Below are 16,414 nucleotides of genomic sequence, written 5' to 3' on the forward strand. Positions count from 1 at the left end.
AGGACCTCAACAGGAATCCCATCTTTACCCCTTTATTAACATTTGTACTATACATCAGTGGTGAAATCTGAACCTGTGCGCCAAACATGCGCGGTGCGCGCACCGCATACCAAATCTGAGGCGCGCGCGCTGTGCACGCAAAAACGAGGCATGGGGTAAGTAGAACAGTGCATGGGGGTGGTGGGGCGATCAGCTGTGGTGCGGGGATCATTTTTTTTACTTTTGAAAGCATTTTTTTACAACCTATTCGGCCGAATAGGTTGTAAAAAAATGCTTTTAAAAGGTAAGCAAAAGGCTCCGACGATCGCGCGGCTCAGCTGTGATCATCAGAGCTTTTTTCTTTAACCTTTTAAAAGCATTTTTTACAACCTATTCGGCCGAATAGGTTGTAAAAAAATGCTTTTAAAAGGTAAACAAAAGGCTCCGACGATCGCGCGGCTCAGCTGTGATCGTCAGAGCTCTTTTCTTTAACCTTTTAAAAGCATTTTTTACAACCCATTCCTACCACTCGGGCAGGAAAACCGAGCGAGCCGGAAAGAAGCAGCAAGCAGGCAAGCGGGCGATTGGGTGGGCATGGGCGGGGTTGGGGGAGCAGGGATTTTTGCTACTGGTTCTCCGAACCACCCGCTGCCATCGCTACCGGATTGGCCGATCTGGTCCGAACCGGGAGCATTTCACCCCTTGCTATACGTGCGTGCACACCCATAATTTCTCCTTCCCTTGCAGCGTCTCTTTCGAAGAGGCGGCAGATACCCAAAATAATTCTCACACCACCCTCAACCGAAGATTTGGTGTACCCTGATGACCAGTGAGTATCGCCCGCCATGCCTGGGACGAGGAGGAGGTTCAGGAGACTGCCAATGCTGGCTGTTGCCACGACTGGGTGGAGGGATCTGGTCCTTCTTGATTCCACTTTTCCAGGAAGTTAAATTATAATTTAAAAGAGGATTTTTACTAGATGGTGTATCGTTGGTATTTAACAGCAGATAAGTCGGGGGTGTCAAACTCAAGGCCCGGGGATCGGATCCAGTTGGCGGAGTGCTTAGATCTGGCCTGCGGGCCCGCCCTGAAAACAGCCAAGAAATGGCCCACGGTGCCTCTGCCAGCAAAAACAGAGCTTGGGAGGGACATGTGTGCCTCCATTTTCAGCCACGATGGCTACCTGCATCCCTCTGCCAACAAAAATGGAGCTTGGGGAGACCGCACACAGCTCTCCCGGGCTCCGTTTTCAGCCGCGACATCCTCCTGCAGCCCTCTGTCAGTGAAAACAGAGCTCAGGTCAGCCACGCACCGCCCACCCTCGCCGAGGTCAAACAAAAACCCTGATGCGGAATCAAGTTTGACACCTCTGAGATAAGTTATCTAAGATGCATAAAGGTATGTCAAATGTATGTTGGAAGTGTAAAAAGAAGGGGCAATTTTACCATCTATGGTGGACGTGATAAAGCAAAAAATAAAATAAAATTTGGACTATGATTCGTATTTTATGATATGAATTATCCATTTATATTATTAGCCGCTTATAACTACAGATGCACTTTCTGACCTCAGACAATACAGACTATCTCAAAAATGGAGATAAATATCAGTGGTGAAATCCAAATTTTTTTTGCTACCAGTTCTGTGGGCGTGGCTTGGTGGGCGTGGCGTGGCTTGGTGGGCGTGGCATGGCATGGTGGGTGTGGCATGGCGGGCATGGCAGGGGAAGGATACTGCAAAATCTTCATTCCCACCCCAAGCAGGGGAAGGATACTGCAAAATCCCCAGTCCCTCCCACTCCTGGGGAGAGGATATTGCAAAATCTCCATTCCCATCCCACTCCAGGGGAAGAATCCTGCAAAATCCCCATTCCCACCCAACTCTGGGGCCAGCCAGAGGTGGTATTTGCCGGTTCTCTGAACTACTCAAAATTTCCGCTACCGGTTCTCCAGAACCCGTCAGAACCTGCTGGATTTCACCCCTGATAAATATGAATCCAGAACTTTTCCTCTTGGGTTTAATAGAAAAAGAATTGGAGAAAAAGTTTGGAATTTTGTTACGCTCTATTTCGACAGCAGCAAGATTATTATGTGCGCAAAAATGAAAGGAGACTTCGATTCCTACCATGGACGAATGGTTGCAGAAGCTGATGGGAGTTAGCCGAAATGGCAGAATTGACTGCTGCTTTGATTAAAGAAAAGAACATAAATAACTTTGGTTTCCGTATGGAAACCATTTCTGAACTTTGTGCTCGATGTGGCAAAGAATGAAACTTTTCGATTTTGGGTTTCACGGATTGACTGATAAGACTTTGGTAGAAATGACTGGTTTTATTTTTATTTATTTATTTATTTGTCACAACAATATACATAGGTATCACACAAAAAGATTATACAGTATATAAACATATATATGAGGAGATATAAAGAAGTATAAGCATATATATATAAGAAGAAAAAGAAAAACAATAGGACAGGAACGGTAGGCACGTTTGTGCTCTTATGCATGCCCCTTATGGTCCTCTTAGGAATGGAGTGAGGTCAATAGTAGAAAGTTTTTGGTTAAAGCTTTTAGGATTATGGGACGAGACCATAGAGTCAGGTAATGTGTTCCAAGCACTGATGATTCTGTTACAGAAGTCTTATTTTCTGCAATCTAGATTAAAGCGGTTAACATTAAGTTTAAATCTATTGGTTGCTCTTGTATTATTGCAATTAAAGCCGAAGTAGTCTTTAACAGGAAGGACATTACAATAGATGATAACATTACAATAGATTACATTACAATAGATTACATTACAATAGATGATTCATACTTTGTCTCTTGATTTGTCTGAAGTGGTGTAGGGTTTCCTGTCTAAGCAGGGGGTTGGACTAGAAGACCTCCAGGGTCCCTTCCAACTCTGTAATTCTATTCTAGTCTATATTATGATGGTAAAACAAAAAGTTGGGATTTGTTGTTAATGCCTCATTCTACTGCAACAGAGTTGGAAGTCCTGTTCCTTTTTCTTTTTTCCTTCCCTATCCTTCCTCATTTTTCTTTCCCCTTTTCCCTTCCCCCTTTCCCTCCCCCCTTTTCCCTTCCCCCTTACTGCTCCCCCCCCTTATCTGGTTTTGTATTTTATAATACTTTATAACCTAATAAAAACATATTTGGATAAGGAAGTTAGGGGCCGCTTATAACTACAGATCAGGGGTGAAACGTAAAATTTATTACTACCGGTTCTGTGGGCGTGGCTTGGTGGGTGGGGGGTAATGTGACTGGGTGGGCGTGGCCAACTTTTTTTTTTTAACTTTTAAAAGCATTTTTTTCTACAACCTCTTCGGCCGAAGAGGTTGTAGAAAAAATGCTTTTAAAAGCCTGTGTTGATCAAGCAACTCAGCTGGGATCGCCAGAGGGAAAAAAGCTTTTAAAGGGTTCTGATGATCCCAGCTGAGCCGTGCGATCATCAAAGGCTTTTTTTTTTTTTTTACTTTTAAAAGCATTTTTTTGGCTGAAGAAAAAATGCTTTTAAAAGTAAAAAAAACCCACCTCTGATGATCGCGTGGCTCAGCTGGGGCGGGGAGGGGATGACAGGGATTTTTGCTACCGGTTCTCCGAACCACCCACCGCCATCACTACCAGATTGGGCGATCCGATCCGAACCGGGAGCATTTCACCCCTTCTGACCTCAGGCTCTTCTTGTCTCTCTCTCTTTCTTTTTTTGCAGAATGCGTTAATATTGGCCTTGTCATCGAAATCATGGGACGTACAGAGAGTAAACGGAGCTACTCCTGAGTAACTCAGCCCTGTGCAGAAACTGCTTCAGTGTAGCCCCGCCTGCCTCTTCTTGAGGAATGTCACGTCATCATCACTTTCTTTTTTAGATTCCAATCTCTTTTGTGACTGGCGGTTCTCGCACGATGCTACCTAAGCCCTGTTCTGGAGACTGAAAAACTGTAAATAAAGCCAATTAAACATCTGTAGAAAATGGGAAGGGGAAAAAAAAAAACAACACCAAGGGGGAAATACTTTATTATTATTTTTTACTAAATATTGAAAATTCTTTGAGCTTCACTTAAAAAATAAATAAAAATAAAAAGGTGAGGACAAACTTGTCTGCAATGCGACCAAGACAAAGCAGGATTTTGACTTTTATTCTGAACACATCAGGTTGTGTTTGTCATCATCAGTGGTTGATGTTACTCATCCCGGCTCCCTTAATGTTTTTTTTAAAACATTAAAAAAACGGATCCTACGTGCCCATGAACAGGGATGCGGCAAAGGTCATAAGTGTGAAAAATGCTCCTAAGTCCGTCTTTTCAATGCTGTCACAACGGTCATTAAACGGACCGTTGTAAGTTGAGGACTACCTGTATTGGAAGCCTGCTATGGGTGGAACTTTCTATTTTGATCCCGTGATCACGGGGATGCCGCAAAGGTCGTGTGAAAAAACGCTCCCAAGTCCCCATTTTTTCAGCCGCCCTTGCAACGGTCACTAAACGGACCGTTGTAAATCGAGGACTACCTGTGTCAGAAGCCTGCTATCATGGAAAGGGGGGATTTTGATCACATGATCACGGGGATGCTGGAAAGGTCGTATGAAAAAACATTCCTTAACTCCCTTTTTTAAATGCTGTCACAACTTTTGATGGTCACTAAACGGACCGTTGTCAGTCGAGGACTACCTGTATCGGAAGCCTGTTATCATGGATGGGGTGGGGGTGGGGTAACTTTTTGTTTTCATCCCACGATCTCAGGGACACTTGAAAGATCCTAAGTGTGGAAAAAAACGCTCCCAAGCCCCTTTTTTTCAGCCGCTCTCGCAACAGTCACTAAGCGGTCCGTTGTAAGTCGAGGACTACCTGTGTCGGAAGCCTGCTATCGTGGATGGGAGGGAACTTTTGATCCTCATTCTGTGATCACGGGGATGCCGCACAGGTTACAAGTTGTGAAAAACCGCCCTGTCGCTTTTTTTCAGCACTGTTGAAACGGTCACTGAATGGACCCTTGTAAGTCAAGGACTACCTGTATCGTGGGTTGGCAGAGGGCGGGGGGATTTTTGTTTTCATCCCGTGATCTCAGGGATGAAAAGCTCCCAAGTGTGGGGGGAAAAAAAACACCCCTGAGCCCCCCCTTTTTTTTTCCAGCCACCCTTGCAACGGTCACTAAACGGATGGTTGTAAGTCGAGGACTACCTGTCTCTTGGAAGCCTGCTATCTGGTGTGTTTTTGTCTCTCTCTCTCTGTCTCTGTCTCTCTGTGTGTGTGTAGGAAACTGTCTCCCCCCTCAACAAACTCGCGACCCCCTAAGCAGCGCAGAAACAGCGGCAAGTGAGGCTGCTCCGCTCGGGAGCCCGCGGCCGGGTAGCGCCTTCGGGGCCGCGCCTGAAGGGCGGAGCCAGGCTCGGGAGCGCGCGTGGGGGCGGGGGAGGCGTCTCTCCGCATGCCCGAAAGGCAGCCGGGGCTGCAAGGGGCCGCCGCCGCCGCTCCTGCGTTGCTCGGCTCTCCCGACTCAGCCTCAGCCGCCGCCGACGCAGGAGGAGGAGGAGGAGGCGGCGGGGCCATCTCCGCCCGCTCCTCCTGCTCCGCCGCTTGGGACGCTCTGCGGATGGCCAGCCCGGCTCTGGCACAGCAGCCGCCGCCGCAGCCCCAACCTCAGCCCGCCCTGGCCGAAGCCCGGCGCTGGATCGAGGTTAGTAGGCTGGTTGGGTGGAAGGGAAGGGAAGGGAAGGGGCGGCCTCCCCTCCCCTCCCCTCGCCTTCCCAGCTGCGGCATCGTCCGCACCTGCCTTCCCTCCCTTCCCTTGCTCCTTCTCCTTCTCATCCCCCTTTCCTTCTCTTCCTCTTCTCCTTCCCTCCCTCCTTCCTTTCCATTTCTCCTTCTCCTTCTCCTTCCCCTTCTCCCTTCCCTGCCCTTTCGCCTTCTCCTTTTCATCCCTCTTCTCTTCCTCTTCTCCTTCCCTTCTCCCTCCCTCCTTCCCTCCTTTCCATTTCTCCTTCCCTTTTCACCCCTCTTCTCTTCCTTTTCCCTTCTCCCTTCCCTCCTTCCTTCCCTTCCCTTCCTCCTTCTCCTTTTCATCCCTCTTCCTTCTCTTCCTTCTTCTCTTCCTTCCTCCTTCCTTCCGTTTCTGCTTCCTTCCTTCCTCTTCTCTTTTCCCACTTCCCCTTCCCTCTCCTCCTCCCTCCCTCCCTCCTTCCTTTCCATTTCTCCTTCCTTCCTTTTCATCCTTCCCTTCCTTCTCTTCCTCTTCTCCTTCCCTCCCTCCTTCCTTTCCATTTCTCCTTCTCCTTCTCCTTCCCTTCTCCTTCCCTTCCCTTCTCCTTCTCCTTTTCATCCCTCTTCTCTTCCTCTTCTCCTTCCCTTCTCCCTCCCTCCTTCCCTCCTTTCCATTTCTCCTTCCCTTTTCACCCCTCTTCTCTTCCTTTTCCCTTCTCCTTTCCCTCCTTCCTTCCCTTCCCTTCCTCCTTCTCCTTTTCATCCCTCTTCCCTTCTCTTCCTTCTTCTCCTTCCGTCCTCCCTTCCCTTCCGTTTCTTCTTCCCTTCCTTTCCTTCCTTCTTCTCTTCCCTTCTCCTTCCCTCTCCCTCCCTCCTCCTCCTCCTTCCTTTCCATTTCTTCTTCCCTTTTCATCCCTCTTCTCTTTCCCCTTCTCCCTTCCCTGCCCTTTCGCCTTCTCCTTTTCATCCCTCTTCTCCTTCCCTTCTCCCTCCCACCTTCCCTCCTTTCCATTTCTCCTTCCCTTTTCACCCCTCTTCTCTTCCACTTCCTTCTCCTTCCTCTTCCTTCCCTTCCCTTCTCCTTCTCCTTTTCATCCCTCTTTCCTTCTCTTCCTCTTCTCCCTCCCTCCTTTCCATTTCTCCTTCTCCTTCCCTTTTCATCCCTCTTCTCCTTCCCCTTCTCCCTTCCCTTTCTCCTTCTCCTTTTCATCCCTTCTCTTCCTCTTCTCCTTCCCTTCTCCCTCCTTCCCTCCTTTCCATTTCTCCTTCCCTTTTCACCCCTCTTCTCTTCCACTTCCCTTCTCCCTTCCCTCCTTCCTTCCCTTCCTCCTTCTCCTTTTCATCCCTCTTCCCTTCTCTTCCTCTTCTCCTTCCATCCTCCTTTCCCTTCCGTTTCTGCTTCCCTGTCCCCTTCTCTTTTCCCACTTCACTTCCCTCTCCTTTCCATTTCTCCTTCCCTTTTTATCCCCTTGCCTTCCCCTTCTCCTTCCCTTCCCACTTCCCTTTTCTCATTTCTTCTTCCCCTTCCCTCTTGCCTTCTTCTTCCCTTCTCTTCTCCTTCCCGTTCCCTTCTCCCTTCCCCTTCCTTTCACCCTTCCCGTCCCCTTTCCTTCTCTTCCCCCTCCCTTCCCCTTCTGCTTCCTTCCCCTTTCTTTCACGCTTCCCTTCTCTTCCGCTTCCCCTTCCCTTCCTCTTCTCCACCTTCCCCTTCTCCTTCCTTTCACCCTTCCCTTTCCCTTCCTTCCTCCTCCTCCTCCTCCTCCTTCTTCCCTTCCCCTTCCCCTCTCTTCTCCTTCCTTTTTCCCTTCCCCTTTCTTTCCCCCCTCCCCCTTCCTCTTCTTCCCTTCCTTCCCTCTCCTTCCCTTTCTTTCACTCTTCCCTTCTCTTCCCCTTCCCTTTTCTTTCATCTTCCCCTTCCCCTTCCTTTCATCCTTCCTCTTCTCCTTCCTTTCACCCTTCCCCTTTCCTTTTCTTCCCCTTCCTCTTTCTTTCATCCTTCCCTTCCCCTTCCTTTCACCCTTCCCCTTTCCTTCTCTTCCCCTTTCCCTCCCCTTCTCCTTCCCTTCCCCTTCCCCCGCTTCGCTTTCTCCTGCCACAGTGCAGAATTCCCCCAACCGGCTTGAGGGGTAGAGGTGGCTGGGCAGTGGGAGGGAAGCCCCTCTTGGTTTTAAGCTTTTAATCCGGAGGGATGGACGGAAGAGAGGAGCTGGGCAGCCTGGAAGAGGAAGGGCTTTGCTCTCCACTTCCCCAGGAGACACCGATTGGAAATTGGTCTTGAGGATGGGATGTGAGTTGGGTGAGGAGGTCAGCAAGATCCTGGAGAATATCTGGGAGCTAAGCCCATCTCTTGTTAGCAGGGCTCCCAGCTGCCTGCTTTTTTCATTTCCACCTCCCTCTCTCCAATTATTCAATTATTATTAGTATTTGTTGAATGAGTTGCGTAGGGGTGACTTTTGGGTGCTTACAACGGTTGAAATAATTAAGTCATCCGTCCCTGGAGTGATGCAGACAATCGCCTTATCCCACCCTCTTCTCTGGAACCCACCGATAACTTCTGGATCCCACCTATTTGTCATCAGCATTCTTAGTATTTTATTCAATAAATTTATAGAGCCGTCTTAACTCGCACAGAGATCATTCTGGACGGTGACGGCATTTAAATAATCCCCTGGAATGGCCAGGGAATTCATCTTCTCGTATTATTTTTTTTTTAATTGATTTGTAATTTTTTTTTTGTTTATTACTGTGCTGTTCTCTGGATGGTTTGGTGCTTCCTTATTTCAACTTTTAAAAACCTTTATTGCCAAAATTGGCGAGTCTAAAGAAAAGAAGGACTGGGGGGCAGGGGATGACATGATAAGCAGTCTTCCAGCATTTGAGGGGCTACTACAAAGAAGAAGGGCTCAATTTATTCTCCAAAGCACCTAAAGGCAGGACAAGAAATAATGGATGGGAACTAATCAAGGAGAGAAGCGACTAGAAATGAAGGAGAAACTTCCTAACAGTGTGGGCAATTAACCAGCGGAACAGCTTGCCACCAGAAGTTGTGGGTGCTCCGTCACCCACAACTTTTTAAGTAGAGATTGGACAGCTATTTGTCTGGAATGGTGTAGGATCTCCTGCTTGAGCAGGGGGCTGGACTAGAAGACCTCCAAGGTCCCTTCCAGCTCTATTCTTATTTCTATTTTATTCCTACTCCTACTCTTGTGGATTTAATCCTCAATTCAATTTACAATCTGGGACTGGTAAAAAAAACGTAACAGTTCAAATCTTAACCAAGGACCTAAGAGCTGTTAAATATATCGGCAGTTCCAAGTTTTATTTTTGTTTTCGGCTTGTTTTTGCAAAGTTAGGATATTCAGGTCTAATAAATTCAGAATTTCCACGTATCTAGTTATACCCTTTGGGTATTGCTCCAAGGGCTCCTCTTACTATTGGTACAACCATTGATTTCCTCCTTCACGGTCGCTCAACGTCAATTTGCAAATCGCGATATTTTGCTATTCCCCCCCCCCCCGGCTGTTTCTCTTCAACTCGTGCATCGCCTGGTATTGCAATATCGATGAACTATACTTATTTTTTTTCTTAACCACAATAACGATGTCAGGCGTGTTGTGGGCCAGATGTCTGTACATTCAGATTCGGAAGTTCCGCAAGTTCTTGGTCTGTTCATTTCCAAGAACTTTGTTCCCTAGTCATTTTTGCTGCATTCGAACCCAAACTTCTGGCAAAGTTTGCCCTGTGTGATTTTGGCCATTTGATCGTAACGTTGTTGACAATCAGTTTGTGAGATTTTGCTGCAGCCACTGATGTTGCTTCTTCTTCTTTCTTCTTCTTCTTCTTCTTCTTCTTCTTCTTCTTCTTCTTCTTCTTCTTCTTCTTCTTCTTCTTCTTCTTCTTCTTCTTCTTCTTCTTCCTCCTCCTCCTCCTCCTCCTCCTCCTCCTTTTCCTCTTCCTCTTCCTCTCCTCCTCCTCCTCCTCCTCCTCTTCCTCTTTTTCTTCTTCTCCTCCTCCTCCTCTTCTATTCCTCCCCCTCTTCCTTATTCTATTCTATTCTATTCTATTCTATTCTATTCTATTCTATTCTATTCTATTCTATTCTATTCTATTCCTTCTCCTCCTCCTCTTCTTCTTCCTCTCCTTCTTCTCCTCCTCTTCTATTCCTCCTCCTCTTCCTTATTCTATTCTATTCCTCCTCCTCCTCCTCCTCCACTTCTTCCTTCTCTTCTCCTCCTCCTCCTATTCTATTCCTCCTCCTCTTTCCTATTCTATTCTATTCTATTCTATTCTATTCTATTCCTCCTATTATTATTATTATTATTATTATTATTATTATTATTATTATTATTATTATTATTATTATTATTATTATTATTATTATTATTATTATCTATAAGGTGGTCTCCCAACCATTTACAACCCAGATCTGACCTGACCTTACTTCTTTTCCAAGTCAGTTGAAAGCCAAGATGAGTCACACCTGTTGAGAACTCTAATTGGTGATAAAACAATATCAAAGCTGGTACAGTAAAGAAAAAAACAACACAGGTGCAAGTGGACAGAATAAAGTGGTTTTTAAAAAATGATTTAATTTAAAAGCTACTGGGCTATTAATAGGGTGGTGTAAAAACATTGATTTATAAGGAGTGTGGTCCCTTTCAGATCCCTGTGTAAAACTTTTACTGACCAAAACAGGTTGGATAAAAATTGATGATTTTTTTTTAATTTAAAAAAAAAAATCTGATTTTTTTAATTTAAATCTGATTTTTTCGATTTAAATCATTTTTTTGATTTAAATCTGATTTTTTTTAATTTAAAGCGGATTTTTTAAAATCCAATTTATTTTAATAAAATGCTTTTGGAGTAAACAGTCTATCTAAAGATAGTTTTCTATTTAAGATACATTAATAATTTAGTTTATTCAGCATGAAATGGAGCTTAGTTAATGTAGCATATGAGGCTCTATGGTCTGCAATATTGGGACTGTCGGTGAGTCATCGGCAGGTCAGAAGGAGAGCTGCTCAGGGTTAGTAGTTACTTACTTTCCCTACCGGTTCGCAAAAGTGAGCCTGCATGCACGTTTCTCTCGTACGCGCCCTGTCCATGCATGCGCCCGATCTGCGCATGTGCTTTGCTGGTGCGCGTGCCATCCACACATGCGCCCAGCCTCAAAAACGTGCCTAAATAGAATGACATAGAGCCCGGGTGGTTAGGCGGCCTGCGATTTCCGCTACCAGTTCGGGAGAACCGCTCTAAACCGGCTGAATACCACCTTGGGAGCCGCTGCGCGATAGAGATGACAATTGCTCTTTCAAAATTACGATTTAAATCGACTTGATTTCAATCAAATCCACCCTGGACCAAAATGAAAAAAAAATATGTTCTTTGCATTAATAGCCGATGCTGTTTTAAGACTGAAGAGAATGGCACACATGTGATTTTACAATTATAGTTTGAAAGCCAGGCAGAGATCAGTTTCCAATCCAAATTAAGCCCTGGCTGCCTTTTTGGATCTGTCCTCTGGGAATGGTATAGGACGCGAAACTATTTTTCTGGAAATTTCTATATATTTTTTCTTGAGCGACATTTTGATATAGAAAAAGCAAGTTACCTTTTAGTTCTCAGAAGAATTATAATTTAAATACTGACAGGAAGCTTTCATTATTCTCCCGGTCACATTTTTTTAAAAAAATTTTTGGACTTGTCGTCTTCAAGTACATTTGAACTACCGGTACCCTGTTTCCCCGAAAATAAGACCCAACCAGAAAATGAGTCCTAGCATAATTTTTCAGGATGCTTGTAATATAAGCCCTACCCCCAAAATAAGCCCCAATTAAGATTGTCAGCCAAACGGCCGCATTTAGTACCATATTTTCCCCAAAATAAAACCTAACCAGAAAATAAGCCCTAATGCGTCTTTTGGAGCAAAAATTAATATAAGACCCGGTCTTATGTTCAGGAAAACACGGTATTCCTTGGCTTACGACCACAATTGAGCCCAGAACTTCTGTTGCTAAGCAAGACAGTTGTCAAATGAGGTTAACTCCATTTTACGATGTTTCTTGCAAGAGTTGTTAATTGAATCACCGCAGGGTTTAACCGACTTTAGCTTCCCCATTGATTTTCTGGACAAATAGCTGTTTCAGTCTCTTCCTGAAAACCTCCAGTGTTGGCGCATCCACAACTTCTGGTGGCAAGCTGTTCCGCTGGCTAATTCTTCCGTCAGGAATTTTCTCCTTAGTTCTAAGTTGCTTCTTTCCTGGATTATTTTCCACCCATTGTTTCTTTTCCTGCCTTCAGGTGCTTTAGAGAATAAGATGACCCCCATCTCTTCTCTGTGGCAGCCCCTCAAATCCTGCTATCATGTCACCCCGGTCTTTCTTTCACTAAACTAGACATCCCCAATTTTTGCAACCGTCCTTCGTATGTTTTAGCCACCAGCCTTCTAATGATCTTTGTTGCTCTTCTCTGCACTCTTTCTGGAGTCTAAACATCTTTTTTTTCTTCTTCAAATAATATGTTAAATTCTGAACCAAACAGACCACATGTAAGTAGAACATGAAGCTCAAAAGTATTGAGGGGCCTAACCTGCTTGTAAACTATGATTTAAGGCGAGTAAATTAGGGCTGCAGGTTTGGTCTTTGCAAGGCCCATCTAAAATGGTTGCAAATTTCCCCCTTTTCTTAATACAGCAGAGAAGTATCGTAATATTGCTATATTTGATGTGACACACACACGCACAGACAATCTGTGTTTTATTTCATGACGGTGGCAGGAACCAAAATTGTTTCATGTTGGTTTTTTAGGAACGAGACCTATAAATAAAAGGTTAGCTTATTTATTTATTTATTTTGTTCCGTGACTTTATCACACACTCAAGTAAAGATCCTTCCCTTCAAAATTCCTTTTGAGATCCTGTAAGCTGAAACCTGGTGGTCCAAGATATTTAGAAGGGGGAAGGATGGAACATAAGACTTAGCTATATTAGTCTGATCTTTATATAGATTTAAGTTCGTAACCGCTGCAGATGGACTTAGCTTTCGGTGGAGGTGTGCGATCTCGCGCGCACAATCTTCGTTTCGTTCATTGCCGTCACTTTAGTTTGCAAAGCACGGCTCTTGAATCTTTATAAAGTTTATACGGTATGATAGCTTAGTCATGCAGGTATTTCTCGAGTTACGACAGTGTTACGTGATCCGCTTTTGTGACCTTTCGACAGGCAAAGTCGAATCTGGGAAATTCACTGAACAACCTGTGTTACTAATTTAACAACTGCAGTGGTTCACTTAACAACTGCAACGAGAAAGGTGATAAAATAGGGGCAAAATTCACTTTACAACAGATACTTGGAGCTTAGTTGTGGTCGTAAGTCGATACCTGTACAGATAGCTAATCTTGGCAAATCTTTTTGAGCCATCAGTCAATCAATCAGAATAGAGCTGGGAGGGACCTTGGAGGTCTTCTAGTCCAACCCCCTGCTCAAGCAAGAGACCCTATCCCATTTCAGATAGTTGGCTGCCTGGTCTTTTCTTAAAAACCTCCCGTGGTGAAGCACCCAGAACTCCTGGTGGCAAGCTGTTCCGCTGCTTAATTGTACAGTGTACAGGGTAGTCCTCGACTTAGGACCACAATTGAGCCCAAAATTTCGGTTGCTAAGTGAGACACGGATTGCCAACGTGATCGCCAGCGTCCGATGGTGGATATAGCACAACAAGAAGTGAGACATGTGTTAAGTGAGTTTTGTCCCATTTTTTGCGACCTTTCTAGCCATCGTTGTTAAGTGAAGCGATGCATTTGTTAAGTTATTGACGTGGTTGTTGAGTGGATCTGGCTTCCCCCTTGCCAAGGTCGCAAAAGGAGATCACATGACCCCATGACACTGTGACCATCATAAATGCGTACACCAGTGGGCAGGGGTGAATTCTGGAGAACCGGTAGCGGAAATTTTGAGTGGTTCGGAGAACCGGCAAATACTACCTCTGGCTGGCCCCAGAGTGGGGTGGGAATGGGGCTTTTGCAATATCCTTCCCCTCCCGGAGTGGGGTGGGAATGGCGATTTTGCAGTAACCTTCCCCTTCCACGCCCACCAAGCCACACCCACAGAACCGGTAGTAAAAAAAAAAATTGAATTTCACCACTGGTTGCAAGTGTGAAAAATGGCCACAAGTCATTTTTTTTCTTTGTAACTTTGAATTGGCCACTAAATGAGGTGTTGTAAACCTCTCTGTATTGCGTGTTGTGGTTTCGTTGCAAGTTGTCCATCTGCTGTCTCATTGTGAACTTTCCAGAGGATGACAGCAATGAGTGGAAATGTGGGCCATTGTATTGTTCCATCAATATTTTATTACGTGGTCTCTTCGATCAGGATTTGATTTATTCTCTCAGTCGTCTTTCGCTACCCGGCGGCTCTTAAAATTTCGTCTCTATATTTATAGACAAGATCCCCCGGGCAGATGGTGGCACCTTCTGGTAGTAACCAGCTTAACTCTTTTGAGAGTGGCGAAGTGTTTGTGTTTGTGACTGTAGTATTGGTTTCCTTCAGTAGAATTAACAATAGGGCAACGTTGTGTTGTGAATCAGAAAATAGAGGCGGAATGAATCTTGCATGTCAGTCATTTTCATCGCCAACGTCATACCTTTATTCATTTTTATCCCACCTTTATTATTATTATTATTATTATTATTATTATTATTAGTAACTCAGTAAGCTCAAACTGCCCAAGGAGCTGCTGATCCAATTCTACAGAGGAATTATTGAGTCTGTCATTTGCACCTCTATAACTGTCTGGTTCGGTTCTGCAACCCAACAAGAAAAACACAGACTTCAGAGGATAATTAGAACTGCAGAAAAAATAATTGCTACCAACTTGCCTTCCATTGAGGACCTGTATACTGCACGAATCAAGAAGAGGGACGTGAAAATATTTGCAGATCCCTCGCATCCTGGACATAAACTGTTTCAACTCCTACCCTCAAAACGACGCTATAGAGCACTGCACACCAGAACAACTAGACACAAGAACAGTTTTTACCCGAAGGCCATCACTCTGCTAAACAAATAATTCCCTCAACACTGTCAGACTATTTACTGAATCTGCACTACTATTAATCTTCTCATCGTTCCCATCACCAATCTCTTTCCACTTATGACTGTATGACTATAACTTGTTGCTGGCAATCCTTATGATTTATATTGATATATTGATCATCAATTGTGTTGTAAATGTTGTACCTTGATGAACGTATCTTTTCTTTTATGTACACTGAGAGCATATGCACCAAGACAAATTCCTTGTGTGTCCAATCACACTTGGCCAATAAAATCCTATTCTATTCTATTCTATTCTATTCTATTCTATTCTATTATTATTATTATTATTATTATTATTATTATTATTATTATTATTATTATTATTATTATTATTATTTTGTTTTATAAATACGGTAACTCATATCGAATGCACCTTCCTCTTCCTCTTTTCTACCAACCCTTTGAGGAAAGTTGGGCTGAGAGAGAGAGAGACTGAGTGACTGGCTCAAAGTCAGCCAGTCAGTTTTTCATACCAAGGCAGGATTAGAACTCGGAGTCTCTTGGTGATTGGCCCAATATCACCTAGCCAGCTTACATGCTTAAGACAGGACTAGAATTCCCAGTCACCTGGTGATTGGCCCAATATCACCTAGCCAGTTTACATGCTTAAGACAGGACTAGAATTCCCAGTCACCTGGTGAATGGTCCAGAGTTATTCAGCCAGTTTTCAGGGCTAATATGAGACTAGAACTCACCATCTCCTAGTGATTGGCCCAAAATCACTGAGCCGGCTTTCATGCTTAAGATAGGACTAGAATTCCCAGTCTCCTGGTGATTGGCCCAGTGTTATCCAGTCAGCTTTCAGGCCTAAGGTGGGACTAGAACTCACCGTCTCCTAGTGATTGGCCCAAAATCACTGAGCCAGCTTTCATGCTTAAGATAGGACTAGAATTCCCAGTCTCCTGGTGATTGGCCCAGTGTTATCCAGTCAGCTTTCAGGCCTAAGGTGGGACTAGAACTCACCGTCTCTTAGTGATTGGCCCAAAATCATCAGCCAGTTTTCATGCCTAAGAGAGGACTAGAATTCCCAGTCTCCTAGTGATTGACTCGATCAGTTTTCAGGCCTATGGCGAGACTAGAACTCACAGTCTCCTGGTTTCTAGCCTGATACCTTAACCGTTAAACAAATCTTGTATGTTACACAACCCTATTGACATATCAATATGACATATTTTCATTTGTGGACAATTGTATGCTTCCCTTAATCTTTAATGCAGGGTATCATACAATAAAGTATAATCTTTGTAGCATTTTAATATGAAGTCTGGCTGTGCTCGGTGCAAAGATTCAAGAGAATGTTTTATATACCTCATCTTAAAAGATTTTCCAAAGTGTTCCAGTTTTGATGTAACATTTTTAAAGGACAAAACAAATATGGCCCTCTTAATTTAGCTACGCATGTCACAAAGGTTACACATTTTCTTCTGATTCAAATGAGCTCTTTTAATCATAATTGCTATTGTTCTAATTGCCCTGGGTTATTTTTATACTTTGAGAAACGCGAAGGTTTTTTTTTGTTTGGATTTATTTTAATTCGTGCCTTAGATTTTATGGATTTATTGATTTTTGACCTGTATTACAAGGGACAACCAACATCTGCAATAAAAGTTCAGCTGGTTCAGACCAGTTCGGGCGAGCCGGTAGGGGT

The 16,414-nt window shown here is 44.3% G+C and overlaps 1 protein-coding gene across 13 annotated transcripts in view; it reads left to right on the plus strand.

The window, feature by feature from the left end:
• The first annotated feature begins 5,390 nt into the window (after positions 1–5,390).
• Positions 5,391–16,414, plus strand: part of LIMCH1 (LIM and calponin homology domains 1) — a 220,134-nt gene continuing 209,110 nt past the window's right edge. For all 13 annotated transcript variants that reach the window (XM_058192395.1, XM_058192393.1, XM_058192394.1 and 10 more), the window contains exon 1: positions 5,391–5,652. In XM_058192395.1, the coding sequence (XP_058048378.1) occupies positions 5,404–5,652 (249 nt within the window). In that variant the 5' untranslated portion in view covers positions 5,391–5,403. The remainder of the gene's footprint in view (positions 5,653–16,414) is intronic.

This window comes from Ahaetulla prasina, chromosome 8 (genome assembly GCF_028640845.1).
Source record: "Ahaetulla prasina isolate Xishuangbanna chromosome 8, ASM2864084v1, whole genome shotgun sequence".
Classification (NCBI taxonomy): domain Eukaryota; kingdom Metazoa; phylum Chordata; class Lepidosauria; order Squamata; family Colubridae; genus Ahaetulla; species Ahaetulla prasina.